This window comes from Prunus persica, chromosome G8 (assembly GCF_000346465.2).
Source record: "Prunus persica cultivar Lovell chromosome G8, Prunus_persica_NCBIv2, whole genome shotgun sequence".
Lineage (NCBI taxonomy): Eukaryota > Viridiplantae > Streptophyta > Magnoliopsida > Rosales > Rosaceae > Prunus > Prunus persica.
In genome coordinates this window covers 12,680,488-12,706,689 of record NC_034016.1, presented here as the reverse complement: position 1 = coordinate 12,706,689, position 26,202 = coordinate 12,680,488, and the positions used below count along the sequence as shown (strand labels likewise).

General features: G+C 36.2%; 2 protein-coding genes across 2 annotated transcripts; one reads left to right on the top strand and one right to left on the bottom strand.

Annotated features, from left to right (window-relative positions):
- LOC18768726 lies at positions 438 to 4,397 on the top strand. The gene is made up of 4 exons (XM_020570101.1): positions 438 to 618; positions 883 to 2,283; positions 2,507 to 2,535; positions 2,720 to 4,397. Exons 2-4 carry the CDS (start codon positions 954 to 956, stop codon positions 3,473 to 3,475), a joined length of 2,115 nt encoding a protein of 704 aa, XP_020425690.1. The 5' UTR covers positions 438 to 618; positions 883 to 953; the 3' UTR covers positions 3,476 to 4,397.
- On the bottom strand, positions 5,923 to 7,281 carry LOC18767674. Its single transcript, XM_007199302.2, has one exon. It carries the CDS (start codon positions 6,776 to 6,778, stop codon positions 6,101 to 6,103), a length of 678 nt encoding a protein of 225 aa, XP_007199364.1. The 5' UTR covers positions 6,779 to 7,281; the 3' UTR covers positions 5,923 to 6,100.

Sequence of the window (26,202 nt, the reverse complement as noted above, 5' to 3'; positions counted from 1 at the left end):
TTATATAAAATTTTGGTGTTATTGTATGAGTTTGATGCTGTTGTTGAACTCCTTCGTATTGATATTATTATATTGATATTATTATATTTATGAATAATGCTACTCTTATCATATTTATATACCACATTCATATAGCACCTTATATGACAGATGAGGTGAACAATCCTAAATTAACTTATGTAGCTAACGGTGTTTATGTCTGAATTATGAATACAATCTTTTGATTTTGACAACAAGAAATATATAAAATCTTTAAATGAATAAACAAAGAAAAAGAGAATAAAAGAAAAGTATAAAATGCGGAGGACCAAATGGAAAAGTGCAGGTTAATGGGTCCCGCCCTTATTTGGCTCACAGATTGTGGCTGTGGCTGTCTTGGCTGAGCAAATTGCTAAGCCTCGGCTTTCAGATGCTCTTTGCTCTGCTTCCCATGTCATTTTAAAAGCTTTTCTCATTTTTGGGTTTTATTGCTTCATCTCCCACATTCACTTTCCCCAACCTCACACCTCTCTGTCTCTCTCTCCCTCATATCTTGCAGCTTTGGCTTCCATCACGCCCTCTGGATCTCTGCCGTCAAACGCTCGCTGTGTCTAAGTCTTACCATCTTCACCTTTGGAGGTAATTTGGGCTTAAATTCTCTCTTTTGTTTATTTCATCAAATAATAAACGTTGGAATTTTGTGTGCCTGCGTTAGCAAAAATGAAAAAGGAGGTATATCTTTAGTAACCCAAAAGAGTTTTCTTTCTCCTCAATTACTATCTGGAAAAAAGAATGTGAATTTTGTACTATAAATTTGAAATCTTTGTATCCATGAGGATGGGGATGTGGTACAAGGCTTGAACTTTTCATGTTTGATATACATATGGTGGTATGATTTTTCAGGTGATTTCTGGTGAGCCATTGAAATAAAGTTGTTTAAACCAAACTGGACAGAGTGTAAAAGTGTATTTGTCATGTCTGATCGGGTTACACGATCATATGATGCTGGTGAAGGAACAAGTGAGCGAGCTTCATATCCTTGTGAATCTGTTTGGATGGGTCATTGGATGTCCACAACTTGTAAGTCAGAAACCAAGGCATGTGGTCATGTATCAATTCATTATGAGGATGCCCAACAAAATATTCATGATTTTAAGAAGCATGCCTTGTTTAGAGGGTTTGGAGAAGTAACTGAACCCGAAAGAGTAAGAAAAATCAATGAGGGTTGTAGTCTGACAGAGAGTTCAAAGGAAACAAGGAAAGAGAGATGGGAAGGCCAGTCCTTTCCAATGTTCAGTCTTCCTCCAAAGATTAGTTTGGCTAAACAAGACCAGCAAAATTCTACTGTCCATGCTGGTGTACTTAGTGAGAGTAACTCACCTGCAATGCCTGCCTGGGCTCTGCAAGCCACCCCAACGCTTCCCGGCGGGCAGGTGAAATATCATAATTTTCTTGAGAATAATAGCCCAGCTGTTTCTGAGTCATTTCCAGATGAATTAATGAGATCAGATTCTGAAATTGTGCCACATCAATTTAAGGGTGGGAGCACTTCTTTGCCTTCTTTCATGTGTAGAGAGGAGGAAATTAATCATTCGAACTCTCTTCTAGCACCTCGACAAAATGTCAGAAATACTATTAATCACTCAAGTTCCACATTGTTGGCTCATGAGAGGAATATCAATGACAATTCCATCTCTAGAAGATCAGAAGGTTCATTGTCGAGGCAGAATGATGCGGTTTTGGTACAACATGACCCCTCCAGAAGCAGTAAACAGAAACCAGATTTTGTTGGTAAGAATTTCTGGGAAATGCAAAACCAGTCTGGTGTTGGTTTGCTTCCAAGCAGCAGCAGTCCCCAAGAGGTGACCAAATTGGAAAATGTATATCAAGGATACTGTTCTCGGCCAAGCCTTCAGCGTTCTGTGCATAACATGGATACTATGAGAATATGTGCTACTGTCAACGCTGAGGAAGAATTATCTGGAGGTCCTCCCAAGTTCTCAAACACAATCCACCATTTTCTGTTCTCAAAAAACATCGGTGTTAACTTGTCTGAAGGAGCTCAAGTGTTTGGACAGTCAACTGTATCAAAAAAATTGAAAGGAAAAGCTTCCAGTGAGCTCCGTGGTTTTTCTCCAGAGTATGTTCTCCCTGTTCAGCCTGGATTCAAGCTGCTACCTTACAGGAGCTCTACAGACAGTGAAGGAGAGGAAGATGTACGAGATGTCAAGGCTCCTGCGGTCGAATCATCTTCTGAAACAGATATTATGGGCATGGATGCTTTCCAGGATAACCTTCTTCCTGGTAGTGACACACTCTATCTCATATATTTCAGGATTCTCAACTCAGTTGAACATCATTTACACCATGTTATATGTATAGGCTATTTAGGTTTTACAGCATCGTGCTTAAAATTAATATATATTTCAGAAAGTAATTATCACTAAAGTTAGTAGCAACATATAAGAAGTTTTCTGTGTTCTGCTTTATTATGTCTTTTGGCTAATGATTCTGCTTGTTGTATCAGGTGTCGTGGCGTCATCTCCATCAGATAAGGTAACTCTTACTAATTTTGTTTTTGTGAATAATTTGTTGAATCAGTATTTGTTCACCCAAAACACCTTAAACGTTGCCTTCCAAGTAAATTGGCCTTTTAAGGATCAACTATGTTGGATTGAATCTGATAACCTATTTAGCATAACACTAAATGGGAACCCGTTCTGATTTTTGAATTTTGCAGCATGTTGAGAGGGGCGAGAAGTCACCTACATCTCAATCAGCCTTCACTTCAGGCAGAGAAGAGATTGGAGCTAGACTTACTTACACAAAATTATTTGACATAAATCAGGTTGCACCTTTTGCAAGTTCAGCAGAAGAAAGGGAGACAAGCACTTCAAAAACCCAGAGTTTGGATGTGGAACATCTCCTTTCCCATGCTGAGCAGCCCACAAATTCAAAATCCATTGCAAGTCCAGAAGGACCTCGGGGACCAGAGCCAGGCAGCAGGTGGGTTAAACGTCTCAAGTTGAGTGCTTCTCAGTCTGCTCATGGTACAAAAAGCTCAAAAATGGGAGAAGCCTCTTCACATGAAAAAGTGAACAAATTTTCTAACAGGATTATGAAATGCGGTATAACTAGTTCACAACCTTCTATGGGCAGATTTCTTGGTAAAGAACAGATGGCATTGGATCAAACTGCAACTTTATTAAGAAATGGTGAGTCGTCTTCCATTGACTCGGGGGCGAAAATTCAAAATATAACACTCTCACATCCTTGGATTCGGAGGTGGTCTAATAAAATAGCATCCCAAAAGAAGTCTGAAGCAGTGGTTGTTTTCAAATCGCAACGTTTGAAAGCAACAGTAGCTGAATTTCAAAAGAAGCAGTTTCCAAGCATTGCTGCTATGGCACTCATGGGAAAGGCCATGAGTGGTTTCCATCCATGTGAGTTTGCAAACAAGGGGTCATTTGTGGTTTGGAATACCAAAGGATTTTAAATAAATGTCATGCATCTCTGGAAAGAAGAGTAGGGTATACAAAGCATGGGATGAGGACATTGGCTTGACGAAGATAAAGAATGCATTGTCCATCTATGAGAATCCATGACGAGGGCTGATTGTGGAGTTATATATTATGAATGTTGCTGTCGGTTTGGCCAGTAGGATTAATTAGAGGCTCTTGTTTCTCGAGTATGGCCACTACAATGGAGGATGAGAGTGGCGTGTCAACTTCGTTTACTTAATTTGGGTAATTGGAAAGCAATGTCCTAGATGTGATCCTTTTGCTTTTCCCAAAATTACTGGAAGGAATCTTCAAGGATCGTATTAGTCATCCCCCCAATCTATGCATGCCTGAACAATTCTATTGTTAGCTTTTACATGTTACTATAATCTGGGGTTATTAAATACTTCAATGACTTGCTTGTGGTGAATGGTTCAATTATCATTGAAGTGGCCGGAGGAATCATAAAGGTGAATTACTCTGATGGCCACCCATTAGGCTCCAGAAGCTGCTGATTCAGCTGGTGATGCAAGGGAGGTCTTCGTAGAGAAGAGTTAAGGACAAATGATGCAGAGGATCGCTTCCATTGTTCAAGTCAAGCGCGATACTATCGTCTTGATACACCACAACATCCATAGACTGAGAAGGAGAAACTGTTGATGATCTTCTGCTTCGAATTAGAACAAAAAAAAAAAAATGATGTGAGCAAGTTTTACAATTCCTGCGCCTTCTGATTGGCTGTCTATATACTTTTATGCTGTTTTGGTATCTGGTTGCCCTCCCCAAGTCTTGCTTTAAGGTTCTGTAACATATGCCGTAAATTTTCCTCCATCTTCTTTGGAGAATATGTTGGTTGTTTAAGAAATCAATGAATTTTCAGTTTTGTAAGGCATTATGGAGAAAAGTTTTGTTGATCCATTTGATCAGATGCAGACAACAAAGACATGCCATCCAAACATTTTTCAAACTCCTTTAAGTTCTTGTACTTCAGGACTGCAGCCATTGCGAACAACAAAGGCATGCCATTTCAATATTTATCTAACTTGTTTAGCACTCGTTTTTCAGCTATAGTTCTTACAAAACTGTTTGAGCCGGTGCAGAGTTGGATCAGAATTTCATAAAACTCATACACATGAACATTAGCTACGTGCATTATGCTGTTTAATCATTTGGATGTGTTTATATTGCGGTGATGTTGCTTTTCAATTCCAATTTCTACATCCATTGTAGCTGTTTGCTATTAATAAATAAAGTTCAAAACTTCTTGCAATATGGTTTTTATTTGTATTACTTCTAATCTATTAAAAAAGTAATAAGCTATTGATTTATCCATAAATTGCATTCGAAAAATCACATCCAGCAGTGGTTGGATGGGCTGATTAAGTTAAGAAAAACTTACGTGGGTTTGTTCCTATCACGTAAGAGTGATAAGTGATAAAATAGTCGAATTAAAAGGTAACATGTGTTCAAATTCAATGAACATTTTTTATTTCTCAGTGGTTGTGCATCTCTTGGGGGCAAGGTGAAGAAGAGCTCAAAGGAACTTCGAGGGATTTGATCAAGCAGTTTACTCCACACCTTCTACCATTCAACACTGTCATAATCTATCTGAGTGTTTCTCGATTCTTCGAGGGCTTATAGACTTAAAAGTTTTTACTATTGTTATTTTTAGTTAAGAATCAAATACAATTGAATCTTAAGATATAGACAATCCAATAGGGTTGTAGTTTAGTGACATTACCAAAAGTTAGTATAGAGTTAGTGCTGGTGAAAAGGCAAAGATTTTTATTGAGTGAGTAGAAAAGCTCAGTGCACCAACATTTAGTGCTTGTATTCTATGTCCCACGCTGTGCCCCTCTTATTCTGGTTTGTGTTATTGAGGTAAAGGGTAAAGATGCTCATCTATATGGAGCTGTCCAGTAAAGTCCATGGATTATGGAATGGCTGAAAACTGATTTGTCAAAAACTGCTTCAATTTTATAGGAAACTCTTCAGACTTTACGCCACCAAATTATCCTTTCAATCCAGAAAAAGAAAAAAAGAAAGAGAAAGTCTGGATTGATGCATAATAATGTGTGGAACAGAATTTAGAATACATTCTTGCCAGTATGCCCCTTGTTTGAGCCATACAGACAATGGAAACAGCTCAGGAAAATTCTCTTATCAGCAAATCTATTCTCTTGAAAATTGGAAGTACCCATTTTCAATTAGCCTATTGGCATATGCTTGGAAGTTGGAATTGATTAGTTGATGATTTAGTGATGTGGGTCATGCCACATGGTCGACCCTTGTTTTTTTATCGAAGTATGAGTGGAACTCGCTCGAACTCTTGTCGTGACTCGTGAGTGTGAGAGTAAACGCTCTACCACTAAAGTTATGGAGTGGCCCGACATTGTTACCTTGTCTAAGAGAAAAATAAGGTTTTAGAAGTAATTCTTGAAAGAAAAAAAATTGCTAAACAGGTAGCATAATTGCTTCTACTACTAGAACTATAGATTTATCAGTTTGAGGGAAATATTGCAATGTACAAATACTTATAGAAACACCCTCCCACCCCAAAAAGAAAAGAAAGGGGGAAAAAAAAAACAGAAACTTTAGATTTTCCCATCCCATAACTCACACTAGTTTACAGAGAACTCTTCTTGAAGTCGAAACTTCTGCTGCCTGGCAATGAAAGCCTCAATCTTGGAGCGAAACTCCTCATTACTCATGGAGTCTTCAGGGTACGCACTCTCTGCCAATCTCTCACCATATTCAACCCTTTTCTTGAATTTTTCTGTCTCCGACCGCCTCAGTAAACGCCGTGAATTCTTGCAAGCCTCACGCTCTAAGTTCTCTGATTGGCTCCTTGTAAAGTTCTTGATTTCCCTAGAAATAGTATGAGGCTGCTCAGAAGCTGTGCTGTCCTCAGCTCTGTTCTGTATGGCATGGTATTCGATCGCATCGCTCCGAATCTTCTGGTTCTTTTCGCTGTTGTGAACAAACTCATCGTAAAGATCAGCTCCTGTGCTGGAGTCTTTACCTGAAAACCTGCCGGACTTGACAAGGAGAATGATGACAATTATATTTCCAACGACGAACACGAAGCGAGGGCTAACCACGAAGCCTGATATGTCCTGGAAGTAGAAGCCAGAGTTCTTGACAGCATGAGGGAGCTGAAGAGAAAACCTGGAAAGCAGGAGCAGAACAACAAACACCTCTATCAACCAAAACAGATTTGCAATCTTCCGGAGCTGGCGGTACCTCAATATGGCGTTTGCCTTCTCAGCTTTGATGTCATAAAAATTGATTGAATCCATTTCTCTTTTTAAAAAATGAGGTTCTGAGAGAAGAAATCAATGAAAATCCTGAAAAGGGTTGTGAGGATTTTGTGTGGTTCTCACTCGAAAACGAAACGGATTTTTCGCAAGGCTTGATAACCTACCATGTCTCTGATCAGAGCCAATATTGGTAGCACTACTATCAGAGTAGTAGATTTTGTGAGGGGTTTGATGATTGGAAGCATGAAAACAGAGGAAACAGAGTCAAAGGAGAGCTCTGTTTTAGACAGAGGAAATAGAATGACAAAATGATTGTGTTGTTTTGTAGGTTGAGATTTTGTTGTTGTTGAACCCTTTACATGGCCCAGGCTTTCTATATATAGGCCATGGAATATAGAACTTTTTTCCTTTTTCTTTTGAAATGTTTTTTTTTCTTCTGTTTTTTGGACAAATAGGACAATTCCTTTTTCTTTAGCTTATATTCCTTTCATATTACTTTATTTCAAATTTGCAAGTTGAGGGTTTATCCAAGGCTCCATCATACCAAGGCTACCCTGCCTACATGAGTTTGTGGAATATGGTATACTAGGATTAGCATATAAAAGAGCATGGACAAAAATATGGGGAATAAAAAGATAAATATATGCAAGAAACGTTTCCTTCTGTTTTTTTTTTCCCATTTGTTTAGAGATCTATGATATGGATCAAGATTCTACATTGATATATGATTTCGGTTAAGGAAAATACAGACGCCACATTTATGTATCATGTTTTTAATAGAAATGGGACTCATTGTGTGAGTGGGTTCCATCTCAATTAGAGAGATGGGATCTCCGTAACATTACTCTTAACGTAATTAATAGTTGTTAGATTAATGGATTATTCATGGTGAATAAAGACAACTTTTTGTGTGGATAAAATTAGCTCGAGTGATTTAGAGCATTTATTACTGTATCCGAGGTACTAGGTTTGATTCTCCCTCCCTCAATATCGATTGTATAAAAAAAAGTGTAGAATTTGCAGAGACTAAGTATCATTATAAGCCCATTAGCAAAAAGAAATAAGTATAATTTAATCACTTGAGTTTTCTTTTTGAGAAATTTGTTGTTGGAATTGAAATATAAAAGATTGGCTTATTATCACAAAACGTCACTAAGGTTTACGAAACTATTATATTGCATCCTTAATGTTTTTTTTTGGGTCATTCGTGGTCTTCAAGGTTAGTATGTATGATCACAAATGGTCATTGTCGTTAGGTTCCTTCAAAAACTCTGTTAGTTTGTTGATGTGGCATATATACATCACAAAACATCCCCGATGTTCATGCACCTATCACAAATGGTCATGTGAAAATTTTTAATTTAAAAATATAAATTATATTTTAAATACATGTGACACTGTATTATTGTAGTTGTGGGCTCCATATATATGCCATATCAACAAACTAATGGAATTTTTAAAAAATAATTAAAAATTCATAAAATTTTGAAATGAAAAAACTAAGGGTTTAGGATTCATAAATGGTCCTCAAGATTAAAATCCTTCTATAAATGATTTTTTCATTTATAAATAATTTTAAAAAGAAAACTAAAATTTTATGAATTTTAAATTAAAAATATTTCGTAGGAACTATTTGTGATAGATGCGTGAACCTCAGGGATGTTTTGTGATATATATGTCATATCAGCACATTAACGGAGTTTTTGACAGAACCTAACAGTATAGATCATTTGTGATCGTATATACTAATCTTGAGGATCACGAATGACAAAAAAAAAAATTAAATATGCAATCTGATTGTTTCGTAAACTTTAAAGACGTTTTATGATAATAAGTCGTCTTAAAATTTTAAAAGAAACGTAAGAAAAGCTTTTGAAGAGTTCTAGAAATTAGACTTCCACAGTGGAACAAGATGGAGCCCTCCACTCCAGGTGGCAAACATATGGAATACAAATACATCATTGTCATGTAGATTCCCAGGCTTCAATTTCTTAGTCACTAAGAATGTGCCAAGTAAGACCTACTTTCTCTTGCTTTTTTTGCTTTATTTATTTAAATTATTTTAAATTTATATATTTTCTTTCTAATTAACTTCTTTTAATTTGCAGTCACCTTTCTTCTTCTTTAGTGGCTTTCAGTTACTTCCGTGCCTTAAGTGACCGACCAATAATTGTACTCTGCCCTCTCTTTTACTTGTGGACCAGGGGGGTACGTGGCACGTTATGATGTTCGTTTCACACCTTCCCCATCAATCCTGGAATGGACCTGGAAAATATTAATCTTAGCTCAAATGATAAAGTAAAAGAAAATTACTAATGAAAACCCAAGGGAGAGGTAGTTTGATGCAAAGTTTATCTCTTGATACACAAGTCAAAGTTCTACATAAGCCATACGTAGAGTAAGAAAACAACTATAATCAGTGACGGTATTAGGAATTTATCTCACTTAGGCGAACAATTGAATTAGGATCATAACAATTCATTTTTCATAATACAATCGATTAACTAAATATTAGGATGATGATATCAATTAGTGGTATATTTTTTCCCGATATTAGAAGAAGTCCGAAGTTTGAATTCATTCTTCCGACTAAAAAGAAGAACATTAGTTTGAATTCCTTGTTCAATATATTATGTTGTCGGACTATCTATTTAATGCATCGATTATGTAGATATTTGTTGAATATAGGAACAAAATTGATAATTTGACTATATAACATGCCAAAAGCTGCTTGACATGGTATATACTGCTAAAATATGAAAACTATGAGAGAATATTTGTTTGTGGGAATTTTCTGTGTATTCTTCTCCTTGTAGGAGGTCATATTTATAATACAACGAAACCTGAATGGGCAAGTAAATAATAAATTCCTAAATCTATTTACAGTAGGAAATCAGGAATTAAAGTAAATCAATTACAATTATAATAGGAATTCTTGGTGTGTAAGGAAAGTAAGTCAATATCCACAAGTCACGCCAACACTCCCCCTCACGTTGGTGCATAGATGTCGCCAATGCCCAACTGATCCAGTGAATTGTGGAATGCTTTACTGGAAATCGCCTTTGTCAAAATATCCGCCAATTGATCCTCGGATTTCACAAAAGGAAACTGAAACACTTTAGCCTCAAGCTTCTGTTTGATGAAGTGTCGATCTACCTCAACATGTTTAGTACGATCATGCTGAACCAGATTCTGTGCAATGGCTATAGCAGCCTTGTTGTCACAAAAGAGATTCATTGTGGATGTAGGTTTATACCCGAGTTCAATAAGCAACTTTCTTAACCAAAGAAGTTCACAAATCCCTTTAGTCATGCCTCTGAACTCGGCTTCTGCACTGGATAAAGCTACTACATTTTGTTTCTTGCTCCTCCATGTCACCAAATTACCTCCCACGAATGTGAAGTAACCCGATGTGGATTTTCTATCTGTTACATTACCTGCCCAATCTGCATCTGAATAACCATCAATATTTAGATGACCATGCTTTGAGAACATAAGTCCTTTTCCAGGTGCAGACTTCAAATATCTAAGTATCCGAAGAACTGCATTCATGTGGTCTTCACTTGGAGAGTGCATAAATTGACTGACAACGCTCACCGCATAAGCAATGTCTGGTCGAGTATGTGACAAATAGATCAATCTTCCCACTAACCTTTGGTATCTTTCTTTGTTAGTTGGAACTTGATCCGGATATTCTCCAAGATGATGATTCTGAACAATAGGAGTGTCCGCAGGTTTACAATCTAGCATTCCTGTGTCTGTCAACAAGTCTAAGACATATTTCCTTTGAGAGAGAAATATGCCTTGCTGCGATCGAGCCACCTCAATTCCCAAGAAATACTTGAGTCCACCTAGATCCTTCATCTCAAACTTCGTAGCCAGATAGTCTTGTAGCTGTGATATTTCCTGTTTATCATTCCCAGTAATAATCATATCATCAACATAGATTATTAATGCTGTTACCTTCCCTTTTTGATGTTTCAAGAACAGAGTATGATCTGAGTTGCACTGTTTGAAACCATTGTTCTTCATTGCCATGGTGAACCGTCCAAACCATGCACGTGGTGACTGTTTCAATCCATACAATGCTTTTCGTAACCTGCAAACTGTTCCAGTCTGAGTAGTATTATATCCAGGAGGAATATCCATGTACACCTCCTCTGTGAGTTCACCATGTAGAAAAGCATTCTTTACATCAAACTGGTGTAGTGGCCAATCCAAATTAGCTGCAAGGGACAATAAGACTCTGACGGTGTTTAACTTTGCAACTGGTGCAAAAGTTTCTTCATAGTCTATACCATAGGTCTGTGTGTACCCTTTTGCCACAAGTCTTGCCTTGTATCGCTCGATAGATCCATCTGCATTGTGTTTTATAGTAAACACCCATCTACTCCGATAGTCTTTTTTCCTCGTGGTATAGTCTCTAATGTCCAAGTCTGATTTTTCTCAAGAGCTTTCATCTCCTCTTTTATAGCTTGGACCCACTTAGGATCTTTCAATGCTTCAGAGACCTTGGTTGGAATATGGATAGCAGACAACTGATGCACAAAAGCCTTGAGTGGTTCAGACAGCTTCTCAGTGGATACATGATTTGCAATTGGATACTTGGATGTCTTGCCAATATCCGGTGAATAACGGTTTGGTGGCTTCCCACGATTTTGCCTGAAAGGTAATTGATATCCAATAGTTTTATCATCTAAATGCACAAGTCTAGTAGGAGTAGTTACCTCAAGGATATTCTCAGGAGATTGGTCTGTTGGTACTGTTGAGTTAGAAGGGGGTCTTCATCTTGTTGTTCTGTATTGTCTGTAGGTGTGGGACTCGGATCAGAAATATCTTCGCATGGATCAGGTGGGTCAGGCAATTGATCGCTATGAATGGGCGATTGGTCACTTTTCAACAGAGAGTAATCTCGTGCTTCAGACTCGGGATGATCAATCATTTCTGTACATGGGAGAATTTCTTTGTTTGCCAAGTTGCTCCAATTCTGTTCTTCACTTCGTATCTCCCCCTGAAGCGCAGAATTGGATGATGGGTCATGAAAGAACAGCTCAGATTCCAGAAAAGTCACATCCAAAGTGACATAGGTTCGTTGGGTAGGAGGGTGATAACAGCGGTAACCTTTCTGATGAGTGGCATAACCCACAAAAACACAACGAAGCGCACAGGGATCAAGTTTGCTACGTTGATTTTTGTGGAGATGAACGAAAGCCACGCATCCAAAGATTCGGGGTGTGAGTACCAAAACAGAGGGTAGATGTCTGTGTTGCGCAAGCACCTGTAAAGGAGTTTTAAAGGTCAATACACCAGAAGGCATGCGGTTGATCAGGTGAACTGCAGTGACAATAGCATCATCCCAGTGATGGCGAGGAACATGAGCGCCAATCAGAAGTGCTCGGGCGGTTTCAAGAAGATGTCGATTCTTTCGTTCAGCAACACCATTTTGTTGCGGTGTCTGAGGACAAGTCGTCTCATGGATAATTCCATGTTGTTGGAAGTAAGTCTGAAAGTCATGATTGACAAATTCTCCACCATTGTCGGAGCGAAGAATCTGGATTTGAGCATTAAATTTAGTTTTCATCTGTTTGTGGAAGGACTGAAAACGGGAAAACACCTCATTTTTATTCTTCAGCAAATAAAGCCATGTCATCCGTGTACAATCATCGATGAATGTGACAAACCATCGAACACCAGAAGGAGCAGTGATAGGCGAAGGTCCCCAGACATCAGAGTGAATTAATGTAAATGGAGTAGTACACTTGTTCGTACTCAACGGGTAGGGCACACGGTGACTCTTGGCCAAAATACAAGTATCACATGTGAAGTCGGAGTCTTTGAAACCTGAGAATAAATCTGGTATAAGATGCTTCATATAACTAAAAGACGGATGTCCCAATCGACGATGCCACAACCAAATTTGCTTTTGTTTGCTATCAAAGGAATGTGTCACACTGTTAGCCACGCCGGGACTGAAGTCATCGACATAATATAGCCCCCCTCTCTTAGTACCACGACCAAGAATCTCCTTAGTGTGAATATCCTGAAGCAAACAAAAACTCGGGTAAATGAGTACACAACAATTCAATTGTTCAGTAAGCTGACTAACTGACAACAATTTAGTGGATAAAGATGGAACAAGTAAAGTATTAGACAGTGTGAGAGAGGATGAGAGTGCAACAGTGCCAGCCCCTGTCACAGGATAAGTAACACCATTGGCATTTGAAATACAGGTTCGTCGAGGTTGTGTAGTATTCAGAAAATCATTAGGATCAAACGTCATATGATCAGTTGCACCAGAATCAATTATCCAGCTCTTGGAATCAATCTTATCGGAAGTATGGAATCCATAACCAGTACCATTACTGGTCATATTGCATTGTCCTCGATCTGTAAGAGTAGCCCACCAATCGGGGTAGCCATGCGATGTAAAACAAGTCTCACAAGTGTGTCTCGGATCACCACAATATGCGCAATTTGGTCCATGTGTCGGGGTCGTTAGTCTAGAAGTCATAAGCTGTGCAGCGGAAGAAGCATAGGATATAGGTTGAGTAGGAATTTGGATCGGAATCTGAGCATGAGTCGGGGCCGGAGTCGGAGTCGAAATCGGAATCGGGGTCTGAATCATAGACAAATTCGAGGTTGGGGTCATCATCGAAGTAGGGGTCGTGGTCGTCTTCGGAGTCGGGGTCAGGGTCGTCATCGTCATAGTCGGGGTCGGGGTCGGGGTCGTCAAAAGAAGATCCTGATTCTGGATCGGGGTCTGAATCATAGACAAATTCGGGGTTGGGGTCATCATCGGAGTGCGGGTCGGGGTCGTCTTCGGAGTCGGGGTCGGGGTCGTCGTCGTCATAGTCGGGGTCGGGGTCGGGGTCGGGGTAGTCAAAAAAGGATCCTGATTCTGGATCGGGTTCGGGGTCAAAGTCTGCATCTGTAGGGGCGGAGCCATCTGGGCACTCAACTCAACGATGGTTGGTTGAGAATGAGAGAAGGAGTCGGTGGTGCTACCTCCATGAGGGTTGAAAAAATCATCAACCCTTATAGCGGTGGCGGAGTTTTGAAACTAGAGTCAGCAATTCCAAGATCGCCGCTCTGATACCATGCTAAAATATGAAAACTATGAGAGAATATTTGTTTGTGGGAATTTTCTGTGTATTCTTCTCCTTGTAGGAGGTCATATTTATAATACAATGAAACCTGAATGGGCAAGTAAATAATAAATTCCTAAATCTATTTACAGTAGGAAATCAGGAATTAAAGTAAATCAATTACAATTATAATAGGAATTCTTGGTGTGTAAGGAAAGTAAGTCAATATCCACAAGTCACGCCAACATATACCAGTTCCATAATTTGGCTAATGAAATTCCTAAGAACTTTGTTGAGGTATAACAAAGTAATAATTCAAATAGAGAGTCTTTCTCTCATAAAAAAAAGGTAAGTAAGAATCACAAATTGTGGTTTCTAGGTATAAAATAATATATTTAGGTGACAATTTTTATATTTATTGGAAATACTGTGAGCATATATTTAAATTTTAGAAGAGATTATGGTGGACAGCGACCAGACCCTGCATGAGTGGTGCAACTGACTTTTAGGCTTTACCAAAAGAGAACTCGCATTACTTAATGATAACAATAATCATGAATTGGTTATAGATTAAGCAAACACTTTGTTTTTGTGAGTTAAGTAATCTTTGTAATTTTTTTATTTTAAATTAAAAAATATATATTTTGTTCTAAAAACCAATGTTTTTTTTGTTGTTGAGAATTTCTATGATTGCATTCATAATTCAGTTAAAAAAGCCACTAGCCACAAAATGACCATTACAATAACGGAGCGGTCTAATATCAAAATTAAGAAAATCAGGTATGTCTCCACCAACGATCAGGCAAGATCGAAGAAACTCTAGCATAGACATCCCAACTAAGATTGCAAACTTAGAATAATAAAAAAGAGATAAAGCTTGAAAAAACAAAGCCATAACAATACAAATAAAAACCAATGTTTAAAAAAAAAAAAAAGCCAACGAGAGTTGGTTTAGTTGGTAAGGTCCCTGCACTGTGTATAGCCCCAATAGTGTTCGAGTCCGGCTGCCAGCAGTCCTCGTTGGTGTGTGATCTGTAAATTTCCTACATAAATCCATACTGTTGATTGCTGGCAGTTGGGTGCCACGGGTTGTAAGTATGCCCTGACGTTGGTAGTGAGAGTATCCAATTTCTTCTAAAACTATCTTTCATCAAATAAAATAAAAAGGTAAGTTGCCATTAAAAATTTAAAAAATTTCAAATTAACTATATAAAAAACTAGTATTTTTCTCTCAGAGAAATTAAAAACTCTAACACTTATCTTATTGTCTCTCTTTCCTTTCCCCTTTGGTCTTCCGTACCTAACATTTCCATTACTTAAATTAATCATATAGCACAAAATATCAATACCAAAAAAAAAAAAAAAAATTTGTATTATTACTTTTGTATTGTCTATCAAAATATATATATTGGGTAACCAGTTGGCAGACAAATTTGATTAATGATTGCGGTTTTAACTTCAAACGGGCTAGATCTCTGGGCTCCATTTTCCCCTTAGGTTTACATTATCCAATTTTGTGTGTGTGTGAAGAGAGAGACATAGATGCCTTTCGAATATTAAAAATAATGCCAAGTCCCGTAGGAAATTGGTCCTTCTATCCAATCCATATATACCACAATAATTTTCGAATCAGTTTGTTGATTCAAGTAGAAGCTTTTGATGTTGTGCCACTTTTTTCTTGCTTGTAAAGGTTTTCATTGAAGAAGAGATAAGGTTTCAAAAAAGATCAAAGCTGCCCAATTTAATTAATCATTCTTAGAAAACAAAGCCCCTTTGTTAGTTGATGTAACACCCAAATTCTTCTTTTAAGATTGTTAAGTTTTTACATGTTACTTTATCACCTTGATCGGTTGAGATTCAATCGGTTGAGATTTGATTGTTTGAAGCTTAACTGATTCACTTAAATCATGTAAGAAGTGATGTTTTTTTGTCAATCTGTTTGATATGTTATATTGTTAAACTATCAAATTACCGGACACTATATATTTGATAAACGACAATAACTTGATATGTTGACGATTCTCTTTTTTTTTTTTTAATTTCAAAATTACTCGTGATTGAGTATTTCATTTGCCATAAATTATTGTTTAGGCAAACATGTTGGATTCGAATGCTATCGACTTTAGATTCCACTAACTACATGGTGCGTTTTTCTTTTGTATATACATTGTTTTTTCTTAGGCAGAACTCAAAAGACGATGGCCTCTTGAATCTTGACATGTCTGCTGGTGAGGAAACTCAATCTTTAACAACTCTCCTTTTCTTCAACAGGATTATATTATATAATGAACTTAAAGCACGTTTAGTGCCAAATCATTATATAAGATGTGGAAGTTTATTATAAAATCCATCACTAACAAGCATTTGATTTCGTAATTTATTTCTTTAGTATTGCTATTGTTAATTTATTTCTTTGGTAGGGTCAAGATAAAGAAGCTCTCAAGGATTTTTTGTTTGCCTCTACCTAAGCTTCTTTAAGGCATTTTATCTAACAGTTTATCCAAGAAACAATGAGTTGTTGGAGCATTTTAATGGGAGGCATGAAGGGTAGATGAAATACTAACATATTACAAATGACCAACGGGGTCTACCTCAATAGAAAATGGCCACTTGCAAACCAGTGGTCTTATGTTCGAATTCCTATGGCACCTTAGCAGTGTGTGTGTGCAAAAACCCCCTCCCCAATATCGCTTGTATCAAAAGAAAAAAAAAACATATTACAAATGATATACAATATACAAATAATAAATTAGTTTGGATCGAACCTTAGTAGACCGGGTCTCATTGGGTTCATATATATATCGGGCTTAGGTTTAGAAACCCCAAGTACAACCCACTAAAACTTTAGGCTGCGTGTAATCAAGTTTTGGCCCTTTGGGAGAGTTAGAATTTCATATGTTTGGGGCCTTCCCATAAAATATAAATAATAAAAAATGGGTAATGCTAGGCTTATCACATTGTGTACCACCTCTCTAATAGAGGTGGAGCCCACCAATACAATGGGGCCCACCTCTATTAGAGAGGTGGTACACAATGTGGTATGAAAAATGTGGTGAGCCTAGCATTTTCCTTAAGCAAATTTATTTTTGTACCAATTCCAATCCAACGGCCCTCTGGTGCAATTGACAATAAATTTATGAATGGACAAGCTCGTCAAGTAGAAGAGATGGGTGGTTTTCCATCGTCTATGCACAAACTCGTCACAAAGTCCGCGCTTGGCCTTCTCATCTTCAAGGCGAACTTTGCTGCACTTCCCTGAGTCTTTACATCTGCCGTGGAATGTTGTGCTCATGTGCCAGCTGTGTGCAATTAGGAAGTGTGACCATAAACTCTCCAGTTCCTGTGAATCCTGTCTCAATAATTATTATAAGTAAATTTAGGTTTTAGTCACAAAAAAATTTCACTCCCATAATTATAAGGGGATGTTGGAAGTCAATGATGACCAAAATTAGACCGTCGCAAAGTATACAGCTTGATTGAAGATCAACCCAAAATGCTAAGACAAAGTGTGTAAAAAAAAAATCCATTTCCCATAATTAGATTGGAATATAAATCTATTTGATAATACTATTAATGATGTAAGATTTCTACAATCTAATGTGTAAAAGCGAGTAATTAATGACAACTTACAAGATGACATGCTTGAAAAGTCTGAAATACTCCTTAAAAAAGGAGTGCAACACATGTACCATTTTTTGGAATGGAAAATAGAATGACGTTTAAGGTCAGGTGACACATTAAGAATTTTGAAAAATTAAAAGGACATTTTTCATAATTTTTTTTTAGAAGTGACAAATAAAAATTAAGGTTGTTACGAGATAGGCCCTTGTAACTCTTATATCCTAGATATAAACTCATCTATTTTTAAACTATTCTTAAAAAACCCAAATTTGAATATAGGTTAATAGTTGTCCTAATATTACAAAATATTTACACACTATGCATTACTTGTCAAATCCCTTGTGTTTAGCATTTATATTTAGTTATTTTTCATTTGGCATCTACTTAATATTGAAGCGTTTTGACAGGTTCTTTGACTTTTATTACTTTTTTTGTTGTATCGATTTTACCATTTGAGATAAATAAGGAAACACATTGAAAATCCAAATTTAATGCATTATTTCATTGTAATTGAATGTCATAATTTTAAATTTGAATTCTTTCCTTGTGAATACCTAATGTATGGATAAAATACAATTTAATCAATAAAAATAAAGACCCACATATTATACTAATCGATGAGGCAAGCACCCACATGAAATTGTGTACCTATGCATCAAGTAAACATCCAAATATTGAAAACACAATATGTTTAATATTTATCAAGTTGATTCGTGGTGTTTAAGCCTAGCAACAAATAAAAAATTTGAGAAAAACAAGATAAACAAGAGAACTATTGATGACGTTTCTATGTACCTAATATATAGGTACCATGAGCTAATGCGCTTTATATTAATATATGTATATATAAAGGTAGAATTTTCTAATATACCTGGTTACTATATAAATATAAGATTATGTACCTAATTACTAAGTAAATGTGGGATTATTTACATAACTTACTAGGTAAATATAGGATTGTATTTGAATATTGGGGGAAGTATGAGATAATGTCTAATCTACCTCACATATATAGATGTTGTAAACAATAAGAAAGAAAGCCAACAATTTTTTTGGGTTAGAAGAAGAACAAAAAAAAGAAGACAACGTTAATATACAAAATCATGGATGCAATTAAAAGAAGGAAAAAAAAAAAGGCAACATAATTAACATACCAAAATCCATAAGCACTTAATTTGTTAATTAATTATGGTCATAAACAATTCTTTCTCGTAATTATTACATAAATTACAATTACCCGATTCAAGGCATAAGTGGTAACATTGGAACAAAAAATAATTGAAGATAAAAATAAAAAGATTACATTAGAAAATATTAAAAATGGAATGTAATCCTATGTGGCACAAAAGTCAAAGGACTTGTATCAAAGTCACCAACTCCGAAGATTAACACTAACTTCTCAATGAAAATTTGAATCTATATCAACTTTTAAAATAAATTTATAAGGAATGAAAATACATTAGCTATATATGATTTTTTTTTTTTAATACAGCTATATATGCATGCTTAAAACATCAAGAGAACTCTTATCACAATTTTTTTTTATCACAATTCTATACTATCTTAAGTGGCATCAAAATATGAAAAACCTTAAACATAAAATTCTAGATACATGGGTCAAAACTCATAGCACAAAATTCTCATTTTTTAAAAAAATCATTTTTTAGATAAATTGTTTCCACCGGTGATTGAGAAAAGGGATGGAGGTGAAAAACCCTAGAAATTTAATGGGTTAAATTCATAATTAAAAGAATTTAAATATAAATATGACTACTTATTAAATACTTAATTGATGTGCCATGTTCGATATCAAGTGCTACATAAGGTGGTATAAAATTGTAATAAGAGTAGCATTGTTGTTGAAACATTAAGACTAGTAAATTACTTACCCATCTTTGTATGAATCATAAAGATCACTAGGATAAGGACGATGTAAACAGAATATTTGCGAGTACTAGCCATATGCTCTTCCGTTAGAATTTGTTCTATCAACAAATTCTAGACTTAGAAGCTAATTGAGGCAATCAACATTTTCTATACGTTCTTTTTTCTCATTAGATGCACCCTTCAACGACATCCAAGGTTTGCAACATCAAAATATAGCTTTCAATCATAGGGCATGAAGGACCTTAAACATAAAAAATTATAGGCTAACTTTTGTGACACCTCAAAGGAAAATGAAGTGGTATTTTGGACATAAGATTCTTACTCAACACATTCTGGCATATCCTCAAACACACCCCCTACACTTGGTATAATTTTATTTCTTCCAATTTTTTTAAAAGATAGGTGGAAAAGAGGGCCGATCATTGATGACAATACAAATAGAGGCAGAGTCAACCACCTACGATGGCCTTGTATCATGCATTGTAATTTGTATGTACCCGGCCATGGCATGGTGCAAGTGGCACAACCAGAGTAATTTTGTATATTCCGGATACACCAATTGGTTGGTGTATCATTCAATACACATAGAACATGAAAATAAAATATTTTCACATGTCCCATATGTATTAGATGATATACAAACCAACTAGTGTACCCAGAACACACAAAAATTTCTTGTGCCACAACACATGGCCTCAGACTTGTGAGGGCCCTAAAAAAACAATGATATATATTATATATTATATATGCAAAGGCAATATGTTGGCAAAATCGTTTGTCCTATTGAGTTGATTTGGTGTGCTACTACTTCTATATAAGGCAATCTTCAACAGTGGGCTAAACCCACAAATTTAGTCATTTCACACCCAAAAGTCATCTCCAGCAAGTGGGCTAAACCTGCCATGTCACTGGGCCAAACCTAGTCAGCAAGCCGAAGAGGCCAAGTGCTGGGCAAAACTTAGCTTGATTCATGGGTGCAACAACTCTTTCGGGCCTGCTCAAGTCAGCTAGTCGTTATTATTATTTTTTGTCCAAAAATTTCTAAAATTTGGCTTGATATTTTTTTTAAAACAAATTCTAAAACCTTCCTAAATAAAGAAGGCTAACCACATACCATATCTCACCAGAGACGAAATCGGCCTTATGAGCTTAAAGGATTAGCCGACGTCGATCCTCTAATTGCTTCTCCAGGGATTGGAAAACGCCTTCTCCACCAGTGATCGTGACACTGGAGATGAATCTGCCTGGGAGGTTTGGTCTTCATCTGGCTCTTTGCAGTGACCTTCTTACCTATGGTGGTTGTGGTGGGTATGAGTATGGGCATAAAAATCATTGGTGATGGTTGCAGCCTCGTGGTCTTTGTTTGGGAGTGAATCCAAAGCTGAATCCTATATGAAATACAAAAGGATAAAAACATTATTTCCAATACATATTAAACAGGCCCTAAAGCATATGGGGAGGCCTTGACCTAACAAAAATTTAAAAACATCTTACTAAGCCCAAAACACAAGTAGCTCATTCACTAAATCCCTAATATCTTACAGTTTATTGAGTATAACCAAAATTTTCTTATCAAGTAACCATATGTACTCATGTATATTTCTTACAAAAAGAGAAAAAAGTACCCATAAGGCCGACATTATTACTTAAAGACTTATTTACTGTAGCACTTCCGGAAACTTTGGTCAAATCTCTTTCGAAAGTTAAAGTGGCCCATTTAACCCCTTTGAGCAAAGGTTTTGTGTTATACTTTGCCCTATATTGTTATCTCCATTTATAACTCCGTCAATTTTGTTGACGTGGCATAACTATTTTAGTCTTTTTACCATAAGTGATGATGTGTCATGTGCATGACCCATTTTTTTGCTTAAGTAGACTAAAATATTAATAAAAAATAAAATAAAAATAATATAATTACTTGTTAATATAAAAATATCAAAAATGGAAAAAAAAAATAATATTAAAACAATCTCTTCTTCTCCATACCTCTCTCTCTCTCTCTCTCTCACGATCAATAGTACCAGATGCAACACTTAAGACCCATATGGATACCCATTTCTCAATGTTCCAATAGTTGGACCAGTATTTCCTGCAGAAGTTGAAACAAATATGCCATTTTTCATAGCAGAAAATGAAGCCGTTGCTATAGGATTTTCAAACAATCTAGTGTCACCTGGCGACAAAGATAAAGAAATTACGTCAACACCGTCATCAATGGCTTTATTTATTCCAGCAAAAATATCAGGAAATGATAATCCTTCGGGCTCGCCAACCTTGTATATTGCCAATTTCGCAAATGGTGCAACACCTTTGGCTATTCCTTTTGCATAACCAGAAAACCACGCTTCTTTGGCGAAGTTCCCAGCAGCTATGGAGGCCATTTGAGTCCCATGTCCAGAATTGTCCCTAGCCGAATCTACAATCCTCTTGCCTGAATTTTGTAATCTTTTTTTCAACCATCCAGCAACCAACCATTACCACCCTCCCACCACACAACTTCTCAAGACACCCCCACCTCTCTCTCTGTTCCTCTCTCTTCTCCCAAGCCCAGCGCCGACACCCACAGAGTCACCCAAACCCTTAGTCCACTCCTAAAAACACGGCCTCCATCAACTATGGATCTGGATATCTGGCCAAAATTTGTATATGAATGTGGGAATATATGGTCTTCAACGTATTGACCTGCTTCAAAATCCACTTGAAGGAAAAATTCGTTCCTCTATATGCCAACTCTGGGAGCTCCAGTACATTGATCTTCAAAACAATTCCTTAAATTTGGATATTAATTTTTCAATTTTTTAATTAAATTATTTTAATGTGTATTAATATTTTAGTCCACTTTAAGCCAAAAAAAAAAATGGAGTCTGCACATGACACATCATCATTTGTGAAAAAAAGACTAAAATAGTCGTGACACGTTATCAAAATTAACGGAATTATAAATTGAGATAACAACATGGGGTAAAGTGGAACACAAAACCTTGGTCAAGGGGGTTAAGTGGGTCATTTTAATTTTCAGGGATAAAGTGAGATTTGACCAAAGTTTCAGGGGGCATTACAATAAATAAGCCTTAATTAAATTTCTTAGTGCTAGTTTGACATTACTTATTTAGAGTGATAAGTGATTTTTTTAAAATTTTGAGAAGCCCAACCCGTTTGATAAATTATGAGAAAATCACTTATTGTTAAAAATTGCTGTAAGAGAAAACTATAAGGGAAAACAGGTAATGAGGTACTTTCATTTTCTGATTATGCAAGAATCAGTTTTGAATAGGCGCTGGGTTTAATGATTATGCGCAATCATTCTCTAATTATGCGGAAGTCAGTACCAACAACACTTTTAACAAAAAGTTTACCAAACGCCAAACTGCTTTCTCTTACAGCTGATTTCTCTCATAGCAAATCTGACAACGATTATTTTCACAGCACATCAATGTCAAACTAATAAGAAATTGACAGAAATTCCTCAACGTAAATTAATTCTTTTCAGAAATATAAAAAAGGAAAACAGGAAGAGAAATCAACTCATACGTTGAACGAAAAAGCAAAATATTATCATGAATGACAATACCATGTATGCATTTTTTCTTGATAGAATAGTTTTCTCTAAAAAGCCATTGTGGTGTGGTACGTAGAACATGGACAAGCAAAGTTTATTATATAAATTGGCTCTCATGCCAATAGTAAATACAATACAATCAGAGGAGTAACAAAAAAAGTTGCTCACATAAGAAAGAAAAACTCTTTTTGGGTTTCCAACATGAAGTCATGGTTCCTGTGTTTGCTTTTCATTAGCATGACGGTGTTGAACCATGATGTAGCGGCTAGGATTCCTGACCTATCAAAGATACCAAGAGGGCAGCTCTTGGGTTTTCATTCCAATGACCAAGGTGTTCTTCCTCCTCCTACTAGCCCTTATAGTCGTGGCTGCCAACCGATCTTCAGATGTCGTCATGGTAGTCCTGTTGCTCCCCCAGGTCCTAAGATTGAAGCTAAAGCTCACTAGTAGAATGGAATGTTTTCAAAGGAGCTTTGTGGAGAATAAATGCTTTCACTGATTTGAGAAATATTAATCAACACATAAAATATGTGTAGGCTATCTTCTTGTTTCATTCTACTCTGGCAATGAAAAAGGTTCAATTTGATATAGATTCAAATTCCTATTTAGGAGTTGAGTTTAATTTTTGAATTTTTTGTTCTTGATCTAAGTTGTGTGATCCAAGGATTAAAATATCGGCCGTGCAAATAATATCGTGCCTCCAATTTACAGATATTTCGGGGAACATATCGTTATCGTTTTAGGTATCGAGAAAAAATCAACAAAAATGACATATATAGGCATTGAAACATATAATTTTAGTGTAGAACTTTCATAGATGTTATGTACATTATCAATGAATGTATTGAACAAATAAAACTCAAAATATACTAATAATAAGATATACATATGGTGAAATATAAGTGGTATGCGCGTTAGTGAAAAGTTTGAAAATAAAATGTTGATTAGAATGAATAAACCATCATAAATCCATAGTTTGTTTAAACATTGGATTACAATTTAGATCAGTGTCCATCTACAGAAAGGAAGAGCTCCTATGAGATTCAACAATGAGGAACAACCATCTAGATTCATATAATAGTCATAACAAGTCATGTAACCCGAGCAGTTTGTAAGTCATGTTTGAACATGGTGCACATAGGTCTCTCTTGAGCTCTCTACTGTGCTCTCATATATGAGATAGTTAGGAGTAACCCAACTAGTAGGTGCATAATCTGTTTCATCATCTTGAGCTCCATAACTAGTTCCACTATAATCAGACATGAAATAACCATAGCCATCATAAGATTCATTTGAGTTAATACTAGGTCTAGTTCCTATGCTCATAGATCCAAAACTGATTACCATGTCCTCTAAATTATAGGGTTTTGGGCAAGGATTAGCTATTTTTGGGTTTCAATTTGCTTCAATTGCCTTCAAAACTTTTGAATTTTTTTGGGGTTCTGTTATGGGTATCGGGAAATATCGGAGATATCATCAACATATCGGGGATATCGCACTTATCGGGGATATATCGTTGATACAGGGGAAGATATGGCCTTACCCCCCAGTATCAGTGTTGATAGTTGAAAATACCGATATATCGGTGTATTAGCCGATATTTCAATCCTTGGTGTGACCTTTATATCACATAAGATTACATTCTTTTTTTAAATTTTCTTTAATCGAAAAAGAGTGATTTATATCATAATAATTAGGGGTAATTACATTTTTGGTCACTGGGATTAGGTCCAAATTTAAATTTGGTCACTCGGTAATTTCATTGTATGTATTTGATGTTCAAGATTGATATTGAGGAAGTTGCTTTACTATCATTGGGTTTTCGAAGGGCGAATTCTGTGGAATGAGTAGTTTTGTTGATAAATTATCGGGTAAATGTCAAAGTTTCTCTGCAAGGAATTTTTGGAGAGAAAGAGAGAGAGGGTGAAATTCATTCCACAAACTAATCTTTCTTGATGAGTTTAAAATCCGCAAATTTTAGTGAATTATTTCTACACCAAATCAACTTGATTTTCAAATTGAGTGCAAAACTAAGGTTCCTCTCAGATCCGTCTTTTGCCACACGCAACCACCAATCTCAACACTAGCTAGATGATTCTCTATTAGATCTAGGCTTTTTTTGGACGGATGCTGGGGTTTTTTTTTTCTTGTCATCCTTTTTTCGTTTTTGTTTATTTTTTGGACTTAACTGACGGAACTAATGGATTTGACTTGATTTGTTAACCACTGCAAGTACAGTGATGAAATTCGAAAAATTAAAATTTCGGCGACCAAATTTAAATTTGGGCCTAGCCCCTATGACCAAAAATGTAATTATCCTAATAATTAGCTAACTAATGCAGTTATTGACTCTGAATGCAATACATAAATAGGTAAGATAATTTAGCCCAACAATTATTTTATTTGACCTTCTAAATAATTATGATTTGAATTTATAAAATATTTGTATGTATATATATATATATATATATACAGTCTCCTTCTATTGAGGGATCTCTCAAATAATTTTATTTGAGGGACACCCTTTAGGGTCTCTTACGAATTTTTTTTCAACGATCGAAACCATCTATTTTTTAAGTCTATATTCATAGATCATCCTTGAAAAAAATTAGACAAATCGGAAACTGGTTTGATATCCAATTATGTCCTACAAAATCAATGAACACAGTGCTTCAAGAAAGTACTAAAATTTCAATAATTCAATTGAGTGGTCAAATGATATTGGATTCAAGTGATTTTTTGTAGAGATGATTTTTGAATGAGTATCTACAAAAGAGATGGTTTGGATTATTGAAATGGTTTGGATTATTGAAATATAATACAGAGTGGGCCTACAATGGTATCCCTCAAATAAGCTAATTTGAGGGACCACTTAATGGAAGCTATATATCTATATATATCCACGAAACTATATTTATAACAAATTGTAATTCATAATACAATAAACCAATAACAAATGAAACTGACGTGGATTCGATATAGAGGCTTGCAGATTTGACTCAATATCCTAAAGGCAGTAATTTCACCCCTTCTCGATGCTTGAAGTTTTACAGGTAACTGTCTCCCAGGATTCAATTATCTGTATACTAAGCCCTAGCACTAGGACTTAGAATCTGGCGAACTTTATTTGTTTTCCTCTCAGACAAGATGAACTGTGCTTATAGAATGCGTTTTCTATGTCTGACGAATGAGGTTTTGTTTGATTTAAATAAACCTCTGAAACCTTATGCATCTTTACCCAACAGCTCTAAGCCACGTGGCTACTCCTGGAGGGTTCGATCCAGGGTTTGTGCTCCAATCCAACGACTGCC

Coding starts and splice junctions, on each gene's coding strand:
- LOC18768726 (XM_020570101.1), top strand. CDS start 954: ATGTCTGATCGGGTTACACGATCATATGATGCTGGTGAAGGAACAAGT. Junction 2,284..2,506: donor CCAGGATAACCTTCTTCCTG/GTAGTGACACAC, acceptor TTGTTGTATCAG/GTGTCGTGGCGTCATCTCCA. Junction 2,536..2,719: donor CGTCATCTCCATCAGATAAG/GTAACTCTTACT, acceptor TGAATTTTGCAG/CATGTTGAGAGGGGCGAGAA.
- LOC18767674 (XM_007199302.2), bottom strand. CDS start 6,778: ATGGATTCAATCAATTTTTATGACATCAAAGCTGAGAAGGCAAACGCC.